The sequence below is a fragment of the Thalassophryne amazonica genome, chromosome 5 (assembly GCF_902500255.1).
Source record: "Thalassophryne amazonica chromosome 5, fThaAma1.1, whole genome shotgun sequence".
NCBI lineage: Eukaryota > Metazoa > Chordata > Actinopteri > Batrachoidiformes > Batrachoididae > Thalassophryne > Thalassophryne amazonica.
Genome location: NC_047107.1, coordinates 46814047 through 46836211, shown reverse-complemented (window position 1 = coordinate 46836211; position 22165 = coordinate 46814047). Strand labels below are relative to the sequence as shown.

At 42.0% G+C, this 22165-nt stretch overlaps 1 protein-coding gene across 1 annotated transcript in view; it reads left to right on the top strand.

Annotated features, from left to right (window-relative positions):
* Positions 1-22165, top strand: part of LOC117510403 (versican core protein-like) — a 138174-nt gene that overhangs the window by 92101 nt on the left and 23908 nt on the right. The window contains exons 6-9 of the mRNA XM_034170102.1: positions 10345-10458; positions 10627-10740; positions 15348-15506; positions 15761-15843. Of these exons, the coding sequence (XP_034025993.1) occupies positions 10345-10458; positions 10627-10740; positions 15348-15506; positions 15761-15843 (470 nt within the window). The remainder of the gene's footprint in view (positions 1-10344; positions 10459-10626; positions 10741-15347; positions 15507-15760; positions 15844-22165) is intronic.

Sequence of the window (22165 nt, the reverse complement as noted above, 5' to 3'; positions counted from 1 at the left end):
TACTGAGCAACCAACTGAACTTTCAGCTGAAACTCAGAGGACTCCTACGACAAACCAGACACAGGAATACTCAATTATACCTGAGGGAACTTCTATTTCACGGCCAACAGACAAGGAGACATCAGGTGACCAACCAACTGATATCTTGCCACAAGAAACAATAACACTGAAAGTCTCCTCTTTGTTTAGCACAGAGGAATCAACGACAGTGCCATCTAAAGAAGAAGACATTTCTGTCACATATCATACAGAAAAGCCAGAAATTACTAAGATCCCTGGCAAAACTGAGGAAATGACTGTTCTCACTCCATCAGAAGACATTGACTTAGGAGACCAAACACCTGACATGTTCTCTCAGGCCTCTGTGGACACATCTGCATCTCCTAAATACAGTACAGAGTCATTGTTAGCAATGCCAGTTCTCACAACTGAAACACTTGAAACAGAGTGGACTAAAATGCCATCACCATCAGCAGCTCCATCTGTTTCTCCGATGTCTGATATGCTGGTCTCATTTTCAACAATCAGTGCCAAACCATCATTAGTTGAATCCATTCCTTCTTTCCCTGGGTCAACTGTGCAGCCTGACACATCGTCATTGTTGACCACGACAGACACAGAAATCTCTGGAGATGGCACCTTGGATTTCACCAATGAGTCTTTAATTGTGTCAACCTCAGTTTCTTCAAAGGACATCACCGAGATACCATCACATACAACATCACAAGAAACTGCAACAAGCCATATTTCAGAATCAGTTCCTCCCTTCACCACATCACTGTTTACTACTGAGCAACCAACTGAACTTTCAGCTGAAAGTCAGAGGACGTCTACAACAAGCCAAACACAGGAATACTCAGTTATACCTGAGGGAACTTCTATTTCACTGCTAACAGATGAGGAGACATCAGGTGACCAACCATCTGATGTTTTGCCTAAAGAAACAATAACACCTAAAGTCTCCTCTTTGTTTATCACAGAGAAATCAATAACAATACCAACAAAAGAACAAGACATTTCTGTCACATATCATACAGAAAAGCCATCGGTTTCTGAGATTCCTGGCAAGACTGAGGAAATGACTGTTCTCACTCCATCAGAAGACATTGGTTCAGGAGACCAAACACCAGAAATGTTCACTCAGGCGTCTGTGGACCCACCTGCATCACCTAAATACAGTACAGAGTCATTGTCAGCAATGCCTGTTGTAAGAACTGAAACACTTGAAACAGAGTGGACTAAAATGCCATCACCATCAGCAGCTCCATCTGTTTCTCCGATGTCTGATATGCTGGTCTCATTTTCAACAACCATATCCCCAAGTGTTTCCCTTCTTTCATCATCCACTGTTTCTGATATTGAGGAAATAGATATCAGTGCCAAACCATCACTAGTTGAATCCATTCCTTCTTTCCCTGGGTCATCTGTGCAGCCTGACACATCGTCATTGTTGACCACGACAGACACAGAAATCTCTGGGGATGGCACCTTGGATTTCACCAAAGAGTCTTTAATTGTGTCAACCTCAGTTTCTTCAAAGGACATCACCGAGATACCATCAGTTACAACATCACAAGAAACTGCAACAAGCCATATTTCAGAATCAGCTGTCTCCCTTCACCACATCACTGTTTACTACTGAGCAACCAACTGAACTTTCAGCTGAAAGTCAGAGGACTTCTACAACAAGCCAAACACAGGAATACTCAGTTATACCTGAGGGAACTTCTATTTCACTGCTAACAGATGAGGAGACATCAGGTGACCAACCATCTGATGTTTTGCCTAAAGAAACAATAACACCTAAAGTCTCCTCTTTGTTTATCACAGAGAAATCAATAACAATACCAACAAAAGAACAAGACATTTCTGTCACATATCATACAGAAAAGCCATCAGTTTCTGAGATTCCTGGCAAGACTGAGGAAATGACTGTTCTCACTCCATCAGAAGACATTGGCTTAGGAGACCAAACACCTGACATGTTCTCTCAGGCCTCTGTGGACACATCTGCATCTCCTAAATACAGTACAGAGTCATTGTCAGCAATGCCAGTTGTCACAACTGAAACACTTGAAACAGAGTGGACTAAAATGCCATCACCATCAGCAGCTCCATCTGTTTCTCCGATGTCTGATATGCTGGTCTCATTTTCAACCATCAGTGCCAAACCATCACTAGTTGAATCCATTCCTTCTTTCCCTGGGTCAACTGTGCAGCCTGACACATCGTCATTGTTGACCACGACAGACACAGAAATCTCTGGAGATGGCATCTTGGATTTCACCAAAGAGTCTTTAATTGTGTCAACCTCAGTTTCTTCAAAGGACATCACCGAGATACCATCACATACAACATCACAAGAAACTGCAACAAGCCATATTTCAGAATCAGTTCCTCCCTTCGCCACATCACTGTTTACTACTGAGCAACCAACTGAACTTTCAGCTGAAAGTCAGAGGACATCTACAACAAGCCAGACACAGGAATACTCAATTATACCTGAGGGAACTTCTATTTCACGGCCAACAGACGAGGAGACATCAGGTGACCAACCAACTGATATCTTGCCACAAGAAACAATAACACCGAAAGTCTCCTCTTTGTTTAGCACAGAGAAATCAATGACAGTGCCATCTATAGAAGAAGAAGAAACTGCAACAAGCCATATTTCAGAATCAGTTGTGCCCTTCACAACATCACTGTTTACTACTGAGCCATCAACTGAACTTTCAGCTGAAAGTCAGAGGACGTATACGACAGGCCAAACACAGGAATACTCAGTTACACCTGAGGGAACTTCTGTTTCACTGCTATCAGATGAGGAGACATCAGGCGACCAACCATCTGATGTTTTGCCGCAAGAAACAATAACACCTCAAGTCTCCTCTTTGTTTAGCACAGAGAAATCAATAGCAATACCAACAAAAGAACAAGACATTTCTGTCACATATCATACAGAAAAGACATCAGTTTCTGAGATTCCTGGCAAGACTGAGGAAATGACTGTTCTCACTCCATCAGAAGACATTGGTTCAGGAGACCATACACCAGACATGTTCATTCAGGCCACTGTGGACACATCTGCATCACCTAAATACAGTACAGAGTCATTGTCAGCAATGCTAGTTGTCACAACAGAAAGAGTTGAAACAGAGTGGAGTAAAATTCCATCACCATCAGCAGCTCCATCTGTTTCTCCGATGTCTGATATGCTGGTCTCATTTTCAACAACCATATCCCCAAGTGTTTCCCCTTTTTCATCATCCACTGTTTCTGACATTGAGGAAATCGATATCAGTGCCAAACTATCAGAAGTTGACTCCATTCCTTCTTTCCCTGGGTCAACTGTGCAGCCTGACACATCGTCATTGTTAACCACCACAGACACAGAAATCTCTGGAGATGGCACCTTGGAATTTACCAAAGAGTCATTAATTGTGTCAACCTCAGTTTCTTCAAAGGACATCACCGAGTTATCATCAGTTACAACATCACAAGAAACTGCAACAAGCCATATTTCAGAATCAGCTGTTCCCTTCACCACATCACTGTTTACTACTGAGCAACCAACTGAACTTTCAGGTGAAAGTCAGAGGACTTCTACGACAATCCAGACACAGGAATACTCAGTTATACCTGAGGGAACTTCTATTTCACGGCCAACAGACGAGGAGACATCAGGTGACCAACCAACTGATATTTTGCCGCAAGAAACAATAACACCGAAAGTCTCCTCTTTGTTTAGCACAGAGAAATCAACAACAGTGCCATCTAAAGAACAAGACATTTCTGTCACATATCATACAGAAAAGCCAGAAGTTACTAAGATCCCTGGCAAAACTGATGAAATGACTGTTCTCACTCCATCAGAAGACATTGGCTCAGGAGACCAAACACCTGACATGTTCACTCAGGCCTCTGTTGACACATCTGCATCTCCTAAATACTTTACAGAGTCATTAACAGCAATGCCTGTTGTAAGAACTGAAACACTTGAAACAGAGTGGACTAAAATGCAATCACCATCAGCAGCTCCATCTGTTTCTCCGATGGCTGATATGCTGGTCTCATTTTCAACAACTATATCCCCAAGTGTTTCCCCTTTTTCATCATCCACTGTTTCTGACATTGAGGAAATAGATATCAGTGCCAAACCATCACTAGATGAATCCATTCCTTCTTTCGCTGGGTCAGCTGTGCAGCCTGACACATCGTCATTGTTAACCACCACAGACATAGAAATCTCTGGAGATGGCACCTTGGATTTCACCAAAGAGTCATTAATTGTGTCAACCTCAGTTTCTTCAAAGGACATCACCAAGATATCATCAGTTATCACATCACAAGAAACTGCAACAAGCCATATTTCAGAATCAGTTGTGCCCTTCACAACATCACTGTTTACTACTGAGCCATCAACTGAACTTTCAGCTGAAAGTCAGAGGATGTATACGACAGGCCAAACACAGGAATACTCAGTTACACCTGAGGGAACTTCTGTTTCACTGCTATCAGATGAGGAGACATCAGGCGACCAACCATCTGATGTTTTGCCGCAAGAAACAATAACACCTCAAGTCTCCTCTTTGTTTAGCACAGAGAAATCAATAGCAATACCAACAAAAGAACAAGACATTTCTGTCACATATCATACAGAAAAGACATCAGTTTCTGAGATTCCTGGCAAGACTGAGGAAATGACTGTTCTCACTCCATCAGAAGACATTGGTTCAGGAGACCATACACCAGACATGTTCATTCAGGCCACTGTGGACACATCTGCATCACCTAAATACAGTACAGAGTCATTGTCAGCAATGCTAGTTGTCACAACAGAAAGAGTTGAAACAGAGTGGAGTAAAATTCCATCACCATCAGCAGCTCCATCTGTTTCTCCGATGTCTGATATGCTGGTCTCATTTTCAACAACCATATCCCCAAGTGTTTCCCCTTTTTCATCATCCACTGTTTCTGACATTGAGGAAATCGATATCAGTGCCAAACTATCAGAGGTTGACTCCATTCCTTCTTTCCCTGGGTCAACTGTGCAGCCTGACACATCGTCATTGTTAACCACCACAGACACAGAAATCTCTGGAGATGGCACCTTGGAATTTACCAAAGAGTCATTAATTGTGTCAACCTCAGTTTCTTCAAAGGACATCACCGAGATACCATCAGTTACAACATCACAAGAAACTGCAACAAGCCATATTTCAGAATCAGTTGCGCCCTTCACAACATCACTGTTTACTACTGAGCCATCAACTGAAATTTCAGCTGAAAGTCAGAGGACTTCTACGACAAGCCAGACACAGGAATACTCAGTTATACCTGAGGGAACTTCTATTTCACGGCCAACAGACGAGGAGACATCAGGTGACCAACCAACTGATATTTTGCCGCAAGAAACAATAACACCTAAAGTCTCCTCTTTGTTTAGCACAGAGAAATCAACAACAGTGTCATCTAAAGAACAAGACATTTCTGTCACATATCATACAGAAAAGCCAGAAGTTACTAAGATTCCTGGCAAAACTAAGGAAACGACTGTTCTCACTCCATCAGAACACATTGGCTCAGGAGACCAAACACCTGACATGTTCATTCAGGCCACTGTGGACACATCTGCATCACCTAAATACAGTACAGAGTCATTGTCAGCAATGCCAGTTGTCACAACAGAAAGAATTGAAACAGAGTGGAGTAAAATACCATCACCATCAGCAGCTCCATCTATTTCTCCGCTGTCTGATATGCTGGTCTCATTTTCAACAACTATATCTCCAGCTGTTGCAGCTTTTTCATCATCCACTGTTTCTGACATTGAGGAAATAGATATCAGTGCCAAACCGTCACTTGTTGAATCCATTCCTTCCTTCCCTGGGTCAACTGTGCAGCCTGATATATCATCATTATTAACCACCACAGACACAGAAATCTCTGGAGATGGCACCTTGGATTTCACCAAAGATTCATTAATTGTGTCAACCTCAGTTTCTTCAAAGGACATCACCGAGATACCATCAGTTACAACATCACAAGAAACTCCAACAAGCCATATTTCAGAATTAGCTGTTCCCTTCACCACATCACTGTTTAGTACTGAGCAACCAACTGAAGTTTCAGCTGAAAGTCAGAGGACTTCTACGACACGCCATACACAGGGATACTCAGTTATACCTGAGGGAACTTCCGTTTCACCGCCAACAGATGAGGAGACATCAGGTGACCAACCATCTGATATTTTGCAGCAAGAAACAATAACACCTAAAGTCTCCTCTTTGTTTAGCACAGAGAAATTAACAACAGTGCCATCTAAAGAACAAGACATTTCTGTCACATATCATACAGAAAAGCCAGAAGTTACTAAGATTCCTGGCAAAACTGAGGAAAGAACTGTTCTCACTCCATCAGAGGACATTGGCTCAGGAGGCCAAACACCTGACATGTTCACTCAGGCCTCTGTGGACACATCTGCATCTCCTAAATACTTTACAGAGTCATTATCAGCAATGCCAGTTGCAACAAGTGAAACTCTTGAAACAGAGTGGACGAAAATGCCGTCACCATCAGCAGCTCCATCTACTTCTCCCATGTCTGATATGCTGGTCTCATTTTCAGCAACTGTGTCTCCAAGTGTTTCCCCTTTATCATCATCCACTGTTTCTGACATTGAGGAAATAGATATCACTGCCAAACCATCACTAGTTGAATCCATTCCTTCTTTCCCTGGGTCAACTGTGCAGTCTGACACATCGTCATTGTTAACCACCACAGACTCAGAAATCTCTGGAGATAGCATCTTGGATTTCACTAAAGAGTCATTAATTGTGTCAACCTCAGTTTCTTCAAAGGACATCACAGAGATATCATCAGTTACAAAATCACAAGAAATTCCTACAAGCCATATTTCAGAATCAGCTGTTCCCTTCACCACATCACTGTTTAGTACTGAGCAACCAACTGAAGTTTCAGCTGAAAGTCAGAGGACTTCTACGACAAGCCAGACACAGGAATACTCAGTTATACCTGAGGGAACTTCTATTTCACGGCCAACAGATGAGGAGACATCATTTGACCAACCTACTGATATTTTGCCACAAGAAACAATAACACCTAAAGTCTTCTCTTTGTTTAGCACAGAGACATCAACAACAGTGCCATCTAAAGAACAAGATATTTCTGTCACATATCATACAGAAATGCCAGAAGTTACTAAGATTCCTGGCAAAACTGAGGAAATGACTGTTCTCACTCCATCAGAAGACATTGGCTCAGGAGACCAAACACCTGACATGTTCACTCAGGCCTCTGTGGACACATCTGCATCTCTTAAATACTTTACAGAGTCATTATCAGCAATGCCAGTTATAACAACTGATAGAATTGAAACAGAAGGGACTAAAATGTCGTCACCCTCAGCTGAACTGTACATTTCTGCAATGTCTGATATGATTGTCTCATTTTCAACATCCATATCTCCAAGTATTGAAAATCTGACTGATTGGACTCATGTCGTGACCAGTGGAAGTACATCGACAACAGCAAGTCCTTATACACTTGTTAGCGTTCCACCCATGGCAATTCCTAGTGTCACTGTATTTACAGCAACAGAAGGTTCTGGTTACAGTGATATTGAGGGCTCTGTTGGCTCAGGTGATGATGAAGATGATGACCTGGAGACAGGCCCTGATGGTTCTGGTTCAGAAGTAAGCGTTGGGACAACCATGAAACCTCAAGATGAATTTTCTGTTGCCACAGATGAGACTGAAACAGATCAAACTGTGAGCTCATCCAGTGTTGTCAGTGTTGCAACTTATACTCAGTCAAGCTCTTATGTCACTGAAGAAGATATGTCATCAACTCATTCCCCACACACGGTTAGTACTGAAATTTCCATCAGTGAACAGGGTAGTGGGGTATTCACAGATCACTTCACAGTTGACGATGAGAATTCAGGAGCTGAGTTTTTGGACACATCAGTGACACTGGCACCATCCACTTGGTCTCCCATGACATCTACAACAGTAACAGCCGCAACACAGGTTCGCCTATCATCTATTGATGTTGCTGCCACTGTGGAGAACTCAAGTATCCAAAGTCCAGTTGTGTCCACAGAAGGTGTCATTGCTCAAACTCCTACACAGTTTACTGATATGTCTACTCACTTTAGCACAGATAAACCAACAGCAGTGCCTTCTGAAATGGACACTTTAACAGTTCAGGGAAACTTCTCATATGAAACTACTTTTCCAAAGTCAGAGATATTTAGCTCAAACCCATCAATTATATCAAGTGTTCCTTATGTAGAAGTTACTGGTGAAACCAAAATGTTTGTTTCAGTCACATCAAGTTCTGATAAGCAGGCCCCTTCAAAGGAATATGACATAACTCCAGATTCAGGAATCTCGGCTGCTTCTGAAGTAACAGGTTTTCCCATTTCTGTCTCTGGCAAAGCTGAATACAGTTTAACTGAGAGCACAACTGAATATTTCTATACAACTATGTTTCCATCTCGAGCTATTGGTTCAGTTAGTGACCTCACCACAGTGAGCGCCAGCAGTGAACACAAATCAGATGGAGGGGCTGCATCACAGTCCACCACTGTTCCTTCCATTCTTTCTCAACATGTTACAGACCAGGAGGTTGGTGCTCCCAATACCAGTGAAGACAAAACTGACCAAACTAGAGAAAAACCTACCATGGTTCTACAAGTGGATAATCTGTCCACTAGCACCGCAGTTGTATTCACAGCTGATGCAAAGGATGAGGAGGAGTTATCCTCTATGGTCACAGAACGTGTGAGGAAAACCAGCCCTACTGCTCAACCTGTTACCAAAAATGACACTATAATTGACATAGATGAACAATCCAAGAGGCCATCTTCCACTTCTTACCCAACCACATGGACAGAGGAAGCAGAAGTTGTCACTTTTACAACAGAACAAAAATCAGACTTGACAGAGGAACCAGAGGGTTCTGAGACTGATACTGCTACATCCTTTGCTCTTACACCAATACCTTTAAATGCATCTTCAGCCACTGATTTGCCAGCCTACTCAACATCCTCAGACTTATCACTGTCCAGTGTACAAATGGTTCCTGATGACAGAATTTCTACACCCAGTGAAGAGACAGTTGCATCTTTAGAAGAAACCACTATAAAGTCAAGCTCTAAACCATCCTATGCATTCACCACAATGCCAGCCGAACGTATGTCCTTTAAGCCGACATCAAATGTCCCTTCCACATTAATACCATCACAGCCTAATATTATGGTCCAGTTTGTCACACCGTTTTCACTTGTACATGATCTGACAACACCGAGAGAATCACCTGAGCAGGCTAAGTCAGATATCACATTCACACACCAATCTCATACTGAAATTTCTACAAAAGATTTATCACTGAACACAATCACCCCTGTGTATGCAACTCATAAAACAAGCTCCAGTGAAAAATTATCTACTGTTACTGCTCCATCTGTGATGGCTGAAACTGTATCTGCTTCAGTAGATGCTGGGACAGTTGAACTCAAAATTGAAAAAGAGAGTGAAACATCAACATTTACAAATCTTCAAAGAACACCTTCTCCAGATGGCAGTGATTTTGATGACACAGATTTAGAGACCCCAGATTATGAAGGACCAGACCTCTTCAAGGTTGAATCAGCTCCAAAATCCAATGAAACCACTACAAAACAGAAAGAAGTAGAAGTGTCTGTTACTACGCCACCTGCTGTTTCTCAAACACTCAAGAGTCACACCATGGACTTGATGAGGAGCACTCAAAGTAGTTCCGAAGTAACAGCAACCAAGCCATCTGTATTAGCAGCACTTGTCACTCTTACTACCATCTTACCTGCTTTGCCCAGCACTGGGGCTGATGGACAGTCTCAAGAATTTAGAACTACCAAGAAACCAAGAGATAGAGGACAGCAACATGCTCTGTCCCCAGATGAAATTCAAACTGTGTTCAAAGAAGGTGTCACCATAGCCCCAGAGAGAGTGTCTTCAAGGCTCTCCAGCACAACAGTGGCACTAACTGAAACACAAAGCCATCCAGTGTCACTTAAATCACTAGTCACCACTCTGTCATCCTTTTTTGAGGAAGATAAGAAAGATGTCAGTGGTATAACTGTATTGCCATCAACCACTGAAAGAGAAACACCAATTAAAATGGAGGATACGACTGCCTCACCTGGTACAGGACTGGACTTGGGCCGCACTGTGGTTGGCGAGACGGTTGAAATTACAGGTAGGTTCACTGGCATAGCTTTCTTTGACATGCAAAATATATTGTAAATTCAGAATCCATTTTTGTTTATTCCCTTAATAGGAGTTCATTTGTGTTCAGAAAATGTTTGTCTGAATGGAGGATCTTGTCAGAAGAGTGGAAGCATCCTTATTTGTAAATGCGCACCTGGTTTCACTGGCGATCGCTGTGAATTTGGTAGGTACCTTACATGATATTCATTAGCCTTTCCTCAAATAAGGACTAAGTCAATCCGAACATCAGTTTTTAGAACAAAGTGAAAGTAATTGTACTATAGTTTTTCAAAAGTTGTTTGAAAATATTTTGATTGTTTTATGTTCTTTAATATGTCTGATTTTTCTATAGATATAGACGAATGCCACTCAAACCCGTGCCACAATGGAGGTACATGTATTGACGGGCTTGGTTGCATAACATGCATATGCCTCCCTAGCTACACTGGACAGTTTTGTGAACAGGGTAAGTTTCTGATTATTGTGATGACTCACGTCTTAGTAAGTATTCAGTGCCAGAACAACAAAAGCTTTTTGTTCATAAATTGGTTCCACCCATCCATTTAAACTGTTGAGACCCATCTCAAAAGATTTTTCTGATGGCATGCTAAAGTGACCTGTTCTGATATTATGGGCGTGGCTGTAATTTGATTAAATATGCAAACTTTAATTAAGTGACCAGGGAATAAATAAGGGCATAAAAAAACTGAACGCAATGTGATTCTGCATTTTGGACACACAACTATCACAGCTTCTCACTTCACATCAAAGAGTAGAGTTTTTCCTTGGGTTGCTTCCAGGGATCAGTTATGAATTGAATCTTCATCTCATCATCACAACCACATTTAATGTTCCCCTTTGTAGTGTAGCCTAACGGGCCATCATGTGTGATCATTCTTGACTTGCTCCAAGCAAGTGTGAGCATCAGTTTCCACCACTTTCAGACAGCTGCCACATTTCAATTTACCCTAAGTTACAGTACCTTTCACGACTCAGAAATTTCTTAGTATTAGATCCTGTGTGATGCATATACCACTGCTGGTGTGCTAGACTTGAAAACACATCTTAATATTTCCATCCAAGAGCAGATTACCAATTTACCTTTACACTGCCATAGTAACTATAAGAATCCAGTACCTTGTATGGCAGCACCCTGACATCGGGGTGAATGTGAGGCATTATTGTAAAGCGCTTTGCGCGTATGATGCAGATGGAAAAGCGCTATATAAATGCAGTCCATTTACCATTCAATCCACACCAATTTCCTGGTTTGACAGCCTGCACTGACCAGTGTTTATACCTCAGATTTTGTCGTGGTGAATCATATCCACATCGTGTAGTAAGTCTCAGCTGCTGTCTTGCCAGGAGAAAGGGTGAAAAAGTAACTTTAAGGATTACAGACCAGTGAAATGTCCTGTTACTATCCCAAAGGTGGGTTGAAGGAGAGGATGTGACAGACCATGAAATGAGTTGCTGCAGTACACATTTGGACATGACACATCAGCTTACTTGTCATGTAGGGATTTATAATGATTAGATGTTATGAAATGCACCTCTCAAAAGCTCAGAGGTAATGTCCAAATGATGGAAAATATGTATTACTGGAAAAGTCTACTTTAAGCCCCTTTCACATTGGGCCTGCTTCAAGTTGCATATGCTGCGTATCTAATAATGCAGGAATGTCTGCATCAGTTGCACACAGCAGGGGGAGAGCAGACTGCCTGGACATGCAGATGGAGTTGATACATTGGAAAAAGTCAGAATACAGTATTTCCAGGAGATAATGTTCTTTTTTACTGATTTCTCTTATCTGATTTCTCTTCTGGTTTATCGTTTTTCCTGTGTCGTGCTGCAGTTGTGCGCTCTGATGTGTGTTCTAGTTTTTCTTTTTTCTTGCACAGCATCTGTGCACTCTGATTTCTCTTTGAGTTTATATTTCTTCTTGTGCAGCGCTGCAGGTATGCGCTCTGATTTCTGTTAAAGTTTATCATTCTTCCTGTGACCACGAAGCACGCAAAGTGACCGTGAGTGGACATGGAGATGTCCTCCGTGAGGAGTATACTGGATGGGGACATGTCCTGTTGCTGGCAATTGGTCTGTGAACAGGACTTAATGGACTTTATTTAACACAATCTGTTATGTGCCGATGCGGGTTGAGGAACGGACCTGCGTCTGACTGAACCCAGCGCTAAATAACCAGAAAGCGGTTCCAAAAAACAAAACAATTTTATTATCCCCCTCTTGTGCAAAACTCGGTGTACAACATAAAGTGCGTTTGTCTGGCGGAGTGAAGGACGGCGCGCTCTCCAGCGCCCAAAGGGATCGAAGCCCGGCGCTTCTGGACTCACATTCACCGCCAAACACCCCCCAGGTGGACACGACAAACTGACTCTGTGAAGGATAGAAGAGGTGAGGTAAGTCAACAGCTACAACTAATATCCTTCAAAGGCACACACTATCAGCAACACATTCAAGTCTGAATTTAAGCTTTATGTGTAAATGAGCAGCTTCTCACAACAGGTGGAGGATCATCTGGCCGCACGCCACGGCCGTGAGAAGCGAGCTGCACAACTCTCATCAATATTCACATTTACTGCGTAACAAAATACCAAATTACTGTTAACACTTATTCAGACAATCAATCACCTCTGATGTGTGCTGACAGCATGTGTCCCTCACCCGTCCTCCTTCACAGGCACGATGTGTCAAACCCAGGCACGGTCCTCAGCGTCTCACAAACGAACGTCACAAGGTCGAGTTCCCGGCAATTCTGCTTGAATCACTCATGGCTTAAATGCAGAACGCCATCTCATTATCTGCTTCAGCTGAAAGTCTTTAAGGTTGCACGTGAGCATCATCCACAGGTGCTGCACATCATGCTGATGAGGGTGAAGGACTCTTCTGCCAGCACCTTCTCCACAGACAAAAAACAGTTTGCATACCACCTGGAGAGCAAAGAAAAGAAAAGAACACCAAAATGTCCAGCCAAACCCCCCCAACACACAACACAATCATGAGAGAACTTGAGGAGGTGAGCGTGCGGAGCTGCAGCCAGGCTGTAATGAGCATTTTATTTCGTTTAATTATTTAGATGTGCTCTTTGAATGGTGTAATTTTGCTGCATTGTGTACAAGGTATAATAATTTTGACAACAATCCTGTTTGATTTATAGCTTGGCAACAACGGAGCACAGCAGGAATCATAAATTAGCGTCGGGTAGCATTATATTCTGTGGGTGTGGCATCCAGTCACATTCAGTACTGTTACGTTGCCTCGACTGCTTCCTTTCTGCGTCCAGTGCTCAATGCCGAAAATCCACAAAAAAATTAAACGTTTAAAGATGTTTAATTTTTAAACATCTTTAAATATGTTCAAAAATGTTTAATTTTTTTGTGTCCGTTTCATGTCGCCCTTTGCATCCCTCATGGTATTGTGGCATTAGGCTTCATCAACTCGGACTAGGCTGCATCATCTCAGCGCTAGGTTGCATCAACTTGGTGTCATCATGACGCCGCATGACGCAACTCGAAGCAGGCCCGTTGTGAAAGTGGCTTTACCTTGTTTGTATTTTAAAACACACCTCCTCTGTTCTTGAAATTTCAAGTCTTTAAGATTACATGACGAGCTTGACTTTTGAATCTGAATCACAATTTAAACATTGATAACATATCTTGGATTATAAGCAGGTGATTCTATGGGATAGGAGTTGAGCTATCTATTTTAGACTGGCGTTTGATTCCAGGCTTGTGCTCCATGCTCCCTGTCTGTGTCATTGGGCAAGAGACTTCTTCTGTATTGTCCCAGTTAATGGGTACCAGCCTTGGCTGGGGAAGTAACCTGCAGTGGACTGGCACCCCATCCAAGAGGAATCGTAGGCTCCCATCTGCTTTATGCTATGGTATCAAGTAGGGATGGGTATTGATAAGATTTTATCGATATCAATCAATCAATCAATTTTTTTTTTATATATAGCGCCAAATCACAACAAACAGTTGCCCCAAGGTGCTTTATATTGTAAGGCAAGGCTATACAATAATTATGTAAAACCCCAACGGTCAAAACGACCCCCTGTGAGCAAGCACTTGGCTACAGTGGGAAGGAAAAACTCCCTTTTAACAGGAAGAAACCTCCAGCAGAACCAGGCTCAGGGAGGGGCAGTCTTCTGCTGGGACTGGTTGGGGCTGAGGGAGAGAACCAGGAAAAAGACATGCTGTGGAGGGGAGCAGAGATCGATCACTAATGATTAAATGCAGAGTGGTGCATACAGAGCAAAAAGAGAAAGAAACAGTGCATCATGGGAACCCCCCAGCAGTCTACGTCTATAGCAGCATAACTAAGGGATGGTTCAGGGTCACCTGATCCAGCCCTAACTATAAGCTTTAGCAAAAAGGAAAGTTTTAAGCCTAATCTTAAAAGTAGAGAGGGTGTCTGTATACCATTATCGATTCTCTTATCGATACCTCCTGTGAATTTTCTGTGTACTACAAGTAGGCTTTACAGGTTTTCTATGTCAGCAACATTTTATTGAGTCTTAAAGTAAATAAATATGAAACTGTTCAGTGGATCCTTCATCTCTGGACATAAATAAACTCTACATGGTGGATCCTTGAGCTCTGGACATGAACAGAAATAAACAAAATCTGACAAAATCTAAACAAATCTAAACAAAATCTAAACAAAATTCCCGATACACAACCCTATTATCAAGTGATAAGCACCGGCTTGATGGGCCTCAAAACCTTACAGGGCTTGTCATACCTTTGTGAAGTGAATCATCAGTCATTAAATCGAGCCTTCATTGTTTTCCACTACCTCTTCTGTTATGCTCATGTTAGGGGCTGTATGAATTATCACTGTGCTGTTCCTCTTTCATCTTGATTAGAAGCAATAATGAAAAATAGGCAGTGATAACAGCAGGCAGCCTGAGCTGTCTGTAAGTGGTGAGGCTAAGACATCCATGTCTGATTCTTTCTCCACACCATGAAAATTTTTATTTCTAATTTTGTGTTTGTTACGCTGTTTTATATCTTGATATTCTTTGATGTCTTATTCCTACTTCCATTTTCTACTCAGATACACAAATATGTGAGTATGGCTGGCACAAGTTTCAGGGCCATTGCTACAAGTACTTCCCACACAGAAGAAACTGGGACACAGCAGAGAGAGACTGCCGTATACAGGGAGCTCACCTCACCAGCATCCTTTCCCACGAAGAGCAGCAGTTTGTGAACCGTAAGACCTCAATTTTAGTCAACCAGCAAACAATGCAGGTCTGTACTCATGCCCAAACTAGGGGAAACTACATGATAATAATAGCACATATTATATTTAAAACACCATGAGTTATAAAGCCAAGAAAAATGATTCACACACAGAAAAATGTCAGTGATAACTCACTCTGTTCCCCTTACACTTTCTGTATCTGAAAACTCCAAATAAGGCCACATGGTAACAGTAAATATAACACTCTTGTTTCTCTATGCCAGGTCTGGGGCAGGACTACCAGTGGATTGGCCTGAATGATAAGATGTTTGACAATGACTTCCGTTGGACTGATGGCAAACCTATGGTGAGACTGATGGCTTTTTGACTCTTTTTTTCCTTCTACAAATGTGTTGCTGAGTCAGTATAAATATTTGGAAATGATAATGATGTCTAGAGAAAGTTATTCTTTTCTCATTTCAAATGACATACTGTGTTCTGCTTCATACAACCTATTGGGGGAAAGTGGTGGTAAAAGTGTTTTTCAGGCACAATAATTTTATTCAGTTGAGGTTTGATGAAATGACCATTTATTTCTTGTGTAGTTGCCTTCATAGATTGATATTACTAGTGGATTATTAAGATTGGAAATGTGAGAGTTTTATGGTGTTGCTGGTTTTATACTCAGTGTTGCCACAGTTACTTTGAAAAAGTAATCCAATTACTCATTACTCCTTGAAAAAGTAACTTACAGTAGTGTTCAGAATAATAGTAGTGCTATGTGACTAAAAAGATTAATCCAGGTTTTGAGTATATTTCTTATTGTTACATGGGAAACAAGGTACCAGTGGATTCAGTAGATCATCAAAAATCCAACAAGACCAAGCATTCATGATATGCACACTATTAAGGCTATGAAATTGGGCTATTAGCAAAAAAAAGACTCTTAAGGCTATGAAATTGGGCTATTAGTAAAAAAAGTACAAAAGGGGGTGTTCACAATAATAGTAGTGTGGCATTCAGGCAGTGAGTTTGTCAATTTTGTGGAACAAATAGGTGTGAATAAGGTGTCCCCTATTTAAGGATGAAGCCAGCACCTGTACATGGTTTTCTCTTTGAAAGCCTGAGGAAAATGGGACGTTCAAGACATTGTTCAGAAGAACAGCGTAGTTTGATTAAAAAGTTGATTGGAGAGGGGAAAACTTATACGCAGGTGCAAAAAATTTTAGGCTGTTCATTTACAATGATCTCCAATGCTTTAAAATGGACAAAAAAAACAAAACAAAACAAAAAAAAAAACAACCATCAAAATGGATAGAAGAATAACCAGAATGGCAAAGGCTCACCCATTGATCAGCTCCAGGATGATCAAAGACAGTCTGGAGTTACCTGTAAGTGCTGTGACAGTTAGAAGACGCCTGTGTGAAGCTAATTTATTTGCAAGAATCCCCTGCAAAAGTCCCTCTGTTAAATAAAAGACGTGCAGAAGAGGTTACAATTTGCCTAAGAACACATCAACTGGCCTAAAGAGAAATGGAGGAATATTTTGTGGACTGATGAGAGTAAAATTGTTCTTTTTGGGTCCAAGGGCCGCAGACAGATTGTGAGACGACTCCCAAATTCTGAATTCAAGCCACAGTTCACAGTGAAGACAGTGAAGCATGGTGGTGCAAGCATCATGATATGGGCATGTTTCTCCTACTATGGTGTCAGGCCTATATATCGCCTACCAGGTATCATGGATCAGTTTGGATATGTCAAAATACTTGAAGAGGTCATGTTGCCCTATGCTGAAGAGGTCATGCCCTTGAAATGGGTGTTTCAACAAGACAATGACCCCAGGCACACTAGTAAACAAGCAAAATCTTGGTTCCAAACCAACAAAATTAATGCCTCGCAGATGTGAAGAAATCATGAAAAACTGTGGTTATACAACTAAATACTAGTTTAGTGATTCACAGGATTGCTAAAAAAGCAGTTTGAACATAATAGTATTGAGTTTGTAGCGTCAACAGCAGATGCTACTATTATTGTGAACACCCCCTTTTGTACTTTTTTTTACTAATAGCCCAATTTCATAGCCTTAAGAGTGTACATATCATGAATGCTTGGTCTTGTTGGATTTGTGAGAATCTACTGGTACCTTATTTTCCATGTAACAATAAGAAATATACTCAAAACCTGGATTAAACTTTTTAGTCACATAGCACTAATTATTCTGAACACTACTGTAGTTACTTTACTGATTACTCAATTGTAAAAGTAACTAAGTTAGATTACTAATTACTTTTTAGTTACTTTCTCCATGATGATAAGAGAAAGCTCTGTGACCCACAGACTTTTTATTCACCCTAGGGACACAAAGTAGTCCTGCACCCTGAGAACGCAAAGCCCAGGCCGGTACCTAAGGTTTGCTTAGGTCAGCTACAGTAGTGTTCAGAATGATAGTAGTGCTATGTGACTAAAAAGATTAATCCAGGTTTTGAGTAATTTTCTTATTGTTACATGGGAAACAAGGTACCAGTAGATTCAGTAGATTCTCACAAATCCAACAAGACCAAGCATTCATGATCAGTGTTGCCACAGTTACTTTGAAAAAGTAATCCAATTACTGATTACTGATTACTCCTTGAAAAAGTAACTTAGTTACTTTACTGATTACTCAATTGTAAAAGTAACTAAGTTAGATTACTAGTTACTTTTTTAGTTACTTTCCCCAGCTGTTGACAACAACCCTCTGCCACCTCAACATGACAATGATACTTGTTTTGCCAAAACTCACTTTATAGTCACCCTTTCTTGACTTCAATGAAAATAAATACTTGTTTTATAAAAAGTAAAATAAAGACCTCTTTCTTGACCTCATATTTAACTGTTTACAGCACTGTAAAAGTAAAACTTGCGATTTGTAACCTACATTGTTTATAAATGTAACTATTAAATTCTTTCTATTTTTCTAACATTTAAATTCTCTCTAAACATTTTACTTGTCGAAATTATTATTATTATAAGTAGTATTAGTAGTTGTAGTAAAAAAAGGCTTCAAAACTGGACCTTTAATCTAGGGGTGTTGTGGGGGGGGCACATCCTTGCCCCACGCCCCCATTCCATCTGAATTCGCCCCTGCTTTGGCGTTTCAGCACAAAGAATGGATAACATTTATTTATGCAGAAAACATGACCAGATTTACAGGTAAGAAAGTTTTCTTGCGTTTTCACATCATGTGGTCCTCAGAAAGAGAGTTTAGGTGCATCTGAGTGGAAAATAGTGTTAGTTGTTGACGGATCGCGGAGGATCAGCTGTTTTTAACGAGCAGATAGGGAGCGGCTCAGCTCAGAATTCTAAATAAAGGAGAAAAAAGCATAAAAATGTCTGTAAAGCTCAGTGCAGGTGTGCTGTTGTCACCGTGCTTTAAGAGGTGAGGACGAGTCGTAACTGCTGCAGAAAACTGCGGATGCAAAGCTCACAGCTTGCTTAAAGTGGGCAGTTCAGTCGAACCCCGACCCCCTGCCCAGAGACCAAGTTTAATGCTGCTATCGACCCACAATGCAGAAATACGAGGTCTGTGAGAAAAGTATCCGACCTTATTATTTTTTAAAAAACCATATGGATTTGAATCACGTGTGATTACATCAGCCAAGCTTGAACCCTCGTGGGCATGCGAGAGTTTTTTCACGCCTGTCAGTGACGTCATTCGCCTGTGAGCACGCCTTGTGGAAGGAGTGGTCCATCCCCCTCGTCGGAATTCCTTTGTCTGAGAAGTTGCTGAGAGACTGGCGCTGTGCTTGATCAAAATTTTTTCAAAAACTGTGAGGCACATCCGAGTGGACACCATTCGAGAAATTCAGCTGGTTTTCGGTGTAAATTTTAACGGCTGATGAGAGATTTTGGATTGTTTCTATCGCTGTAAGGACTTCCCATGGAGCGGGACGTCACGGAGCGGGACGTCGCGCAGCGCTCCGAGGCGATGTCGTCATCCTGTTTCAAGCTGAAAACCTCCAAATTTAAGCCTCTGTTGACCCAGGACGTCGTGAGAGAACAGAGAACTTTCAGAAGAGGTCGGAATCAGCAGTTTATCCAGACATTCCACTGTTAAAAGAGATTTTTTTAATGAAAGACGTGTGGGCGGATTGGCGCGTCAGCTCGGCGCCCGCCACAGGAAACGCACCTCCGTTGGAAGCCTTAAGGACAAGTTGGAACATGCCCTGCTGTTAAACAATTTCTCAGATACTCACTCAACTGAAAGCCACCAAAAGCCGCCTGGATTTTACAAATGGCTATCAACACGGAGGTGTTTTTCCTGTGGCAGGCACGCCGCGCTGGCTGCGAGCCGACGCACCAATCCGTCCGCTGATTCCGACCTCTTCTGAAAGTTCTCTGTTCTCTCACGACATCCTGGGTCAACAGAGGCTTAAATTTTGAGGTTTTCAGCTTGAAACAGGATGACGACGTCGCCTCGGAGCGCTGCGCGACGTCCCGCTCCGTGGGAAGTCCTTACAGCGATAGAAACAATCCAAAATCTCTCATCAGCCATTAAAATTTACACCGAAAACCAGCTGAATTTCTCGAATGGTCTCCACTCGGATGTGCCTCACAGTTCTTGAAAAAATTTTGATCAAGCACAGCGCCAGTCTCTCAGCAACTTCTCAGACAATGAAAATCCGACGAGGGGGCTGGACCTCTCCTTCCACAAGGCGTGCTCACAGGCGAATGACGTCACCGACAGGCGTGAAAAAACTCAATGCATGCGCACGAGGGTTCAAGCTTGGCTGATGTAATCACACGTGATTCAAATCCATATAGTTTTTTTTTTTTAAATAAAACTGTCGGTTTCTTTTCTAATAGACCTCGTAATACTAACGCACAGTGACTTGGAGACTTTAATCTGATTACTGATTTGGAAAGATTAACGCGTTAGATTACTCGTTACTAAAAAAAGTGGTTAGATTAGAGTAACGCGTTACTAAGTAAGTTACCGGCATCACTGTTTATACTTTACAGTGGTATTCAGAGTGTTACATATGATCAACCAGGAATAGGACTTGTGAGTTTTGTATCACTAAAAAAACCTGCAAGCTGATGATTCTCCCAGAAATTTGCTTAGATTATTTAGTACATTGTATGTTGACTTCCACCAACCAACAGAAGTGGGTGGAGGTTATGTGTTCATCCCTGTTTTTCTGTTTGGGGGCTCTGAAACTCCAAAAACGGTATGCCAGTTAAATCTTCTGATGAGATGTTTGTTGGGATAAGGAGAGTTGAGTATATTTTGCTTATGATCCAAATCAGTGTGTCCAATGCTCTACGCCGAATGTCTGCGAAAAAATTAAACATGTAAAATTTTTTGTGTCCATTTCGCAGACCCCTTTGCATCCCTTAGCGTACTGCCATTTCGGGCAGCATAAGCTCAGTGTAGTTGGTAACTCTATGTTGGCCTGGTGTGAAAGGGGCTTGATGCATCTGGGTTACCAGTTTCTTAGGTGTGTTGACATTGTGGAAACAATCTATGAAATTAAAGTGCCCTGACACTTACACGACTTTGATCCACGCAATTGCATGCACATTGTCGTGATGATCTCCACCTGCTGTGTTCTCAGCTCGACACCGTGCTTTGTTCCACTGGATGCCTCGCATTGTGCGCAGGATGCTGCATATTTAATTAATCATTTTCTCTCAGAGATGGCTGTTGAAAACGCCTCTAATTGCTTCTGGAATCACAGAGGACTGTTCTAGCTTCAGCTTTTCTCTCTCTCTCTCTCTCTCTCTCTCTCTCACGCGCGCTTAATGAGGTGGAGAACGTATTTGGAACCATCTAAAAAGGTAATTATTTTTAAGTTTTGTATTGTATTTTTTTTCAAGATGGCGCTGTCGATACAGCTGCTTGTTACTTCAGCTCTGCCCCCTGTTTTCCTACTTTCGCTATTTTTAATACTTTTTAATAGTGCTTTATTGTTTTTATTTGCAGTGGGTGGTACCCTGTGCAAGTGTGCATATGGGAAACCCACTTTTGTAACTCTTGTAATTAGTTTTCTGCTTCTTTTGGCATTTTTTGAGGCAGCGCGGGAAATCCCTTTGTCCCTGGCTCCGGACTTCCCATTGTTTACAGCCGGGATCAGCTGCTTGGACTAAGAGACTCTATGTACAGTGGGCCGGGTCCCCACTATGCTGAGCACCTGGACATACCTGCAGACATACGTAAGAGACGGAGAGGCTGCAGGGGTAGACGGACGAAGCGGAGAAGGACTTATATTCTGTCTGTGGTCATGGGGAATGTAAGGTCTCTCCGCAACAAGACTAGCAGCGCTAACCCGTTTCCAGAGGCTGTATAAGGGCTGCAGTCTCATGTGCTTCACGGAGATGTGGTTGGATGAACATGTACCGGACTCTGTTATTAACATGGACGGCTTCATACTCATCCGCGCGGACAGGATGTTGGCGGAGAGTGGGAAGAAAAGAGGAGGGGGGCTCGCCATTTATGTGAGTGAGAGATGGTGCAACGCAGGTCACGTTCACGTGAAGGATCAGATCTGCTCCTCTGACGTGGAGCTACTCGCGGTGAGGATGAGGCCGTACTATCTCCCATGGGAGTTTGGAAGTGTGATTACGCTCTGCACATATATTCCTCCCTCTGCAGATGCCACCGCTGCCTGTGAGCAGATCCACAGTACAGTGACGCGACTGCAGACGCA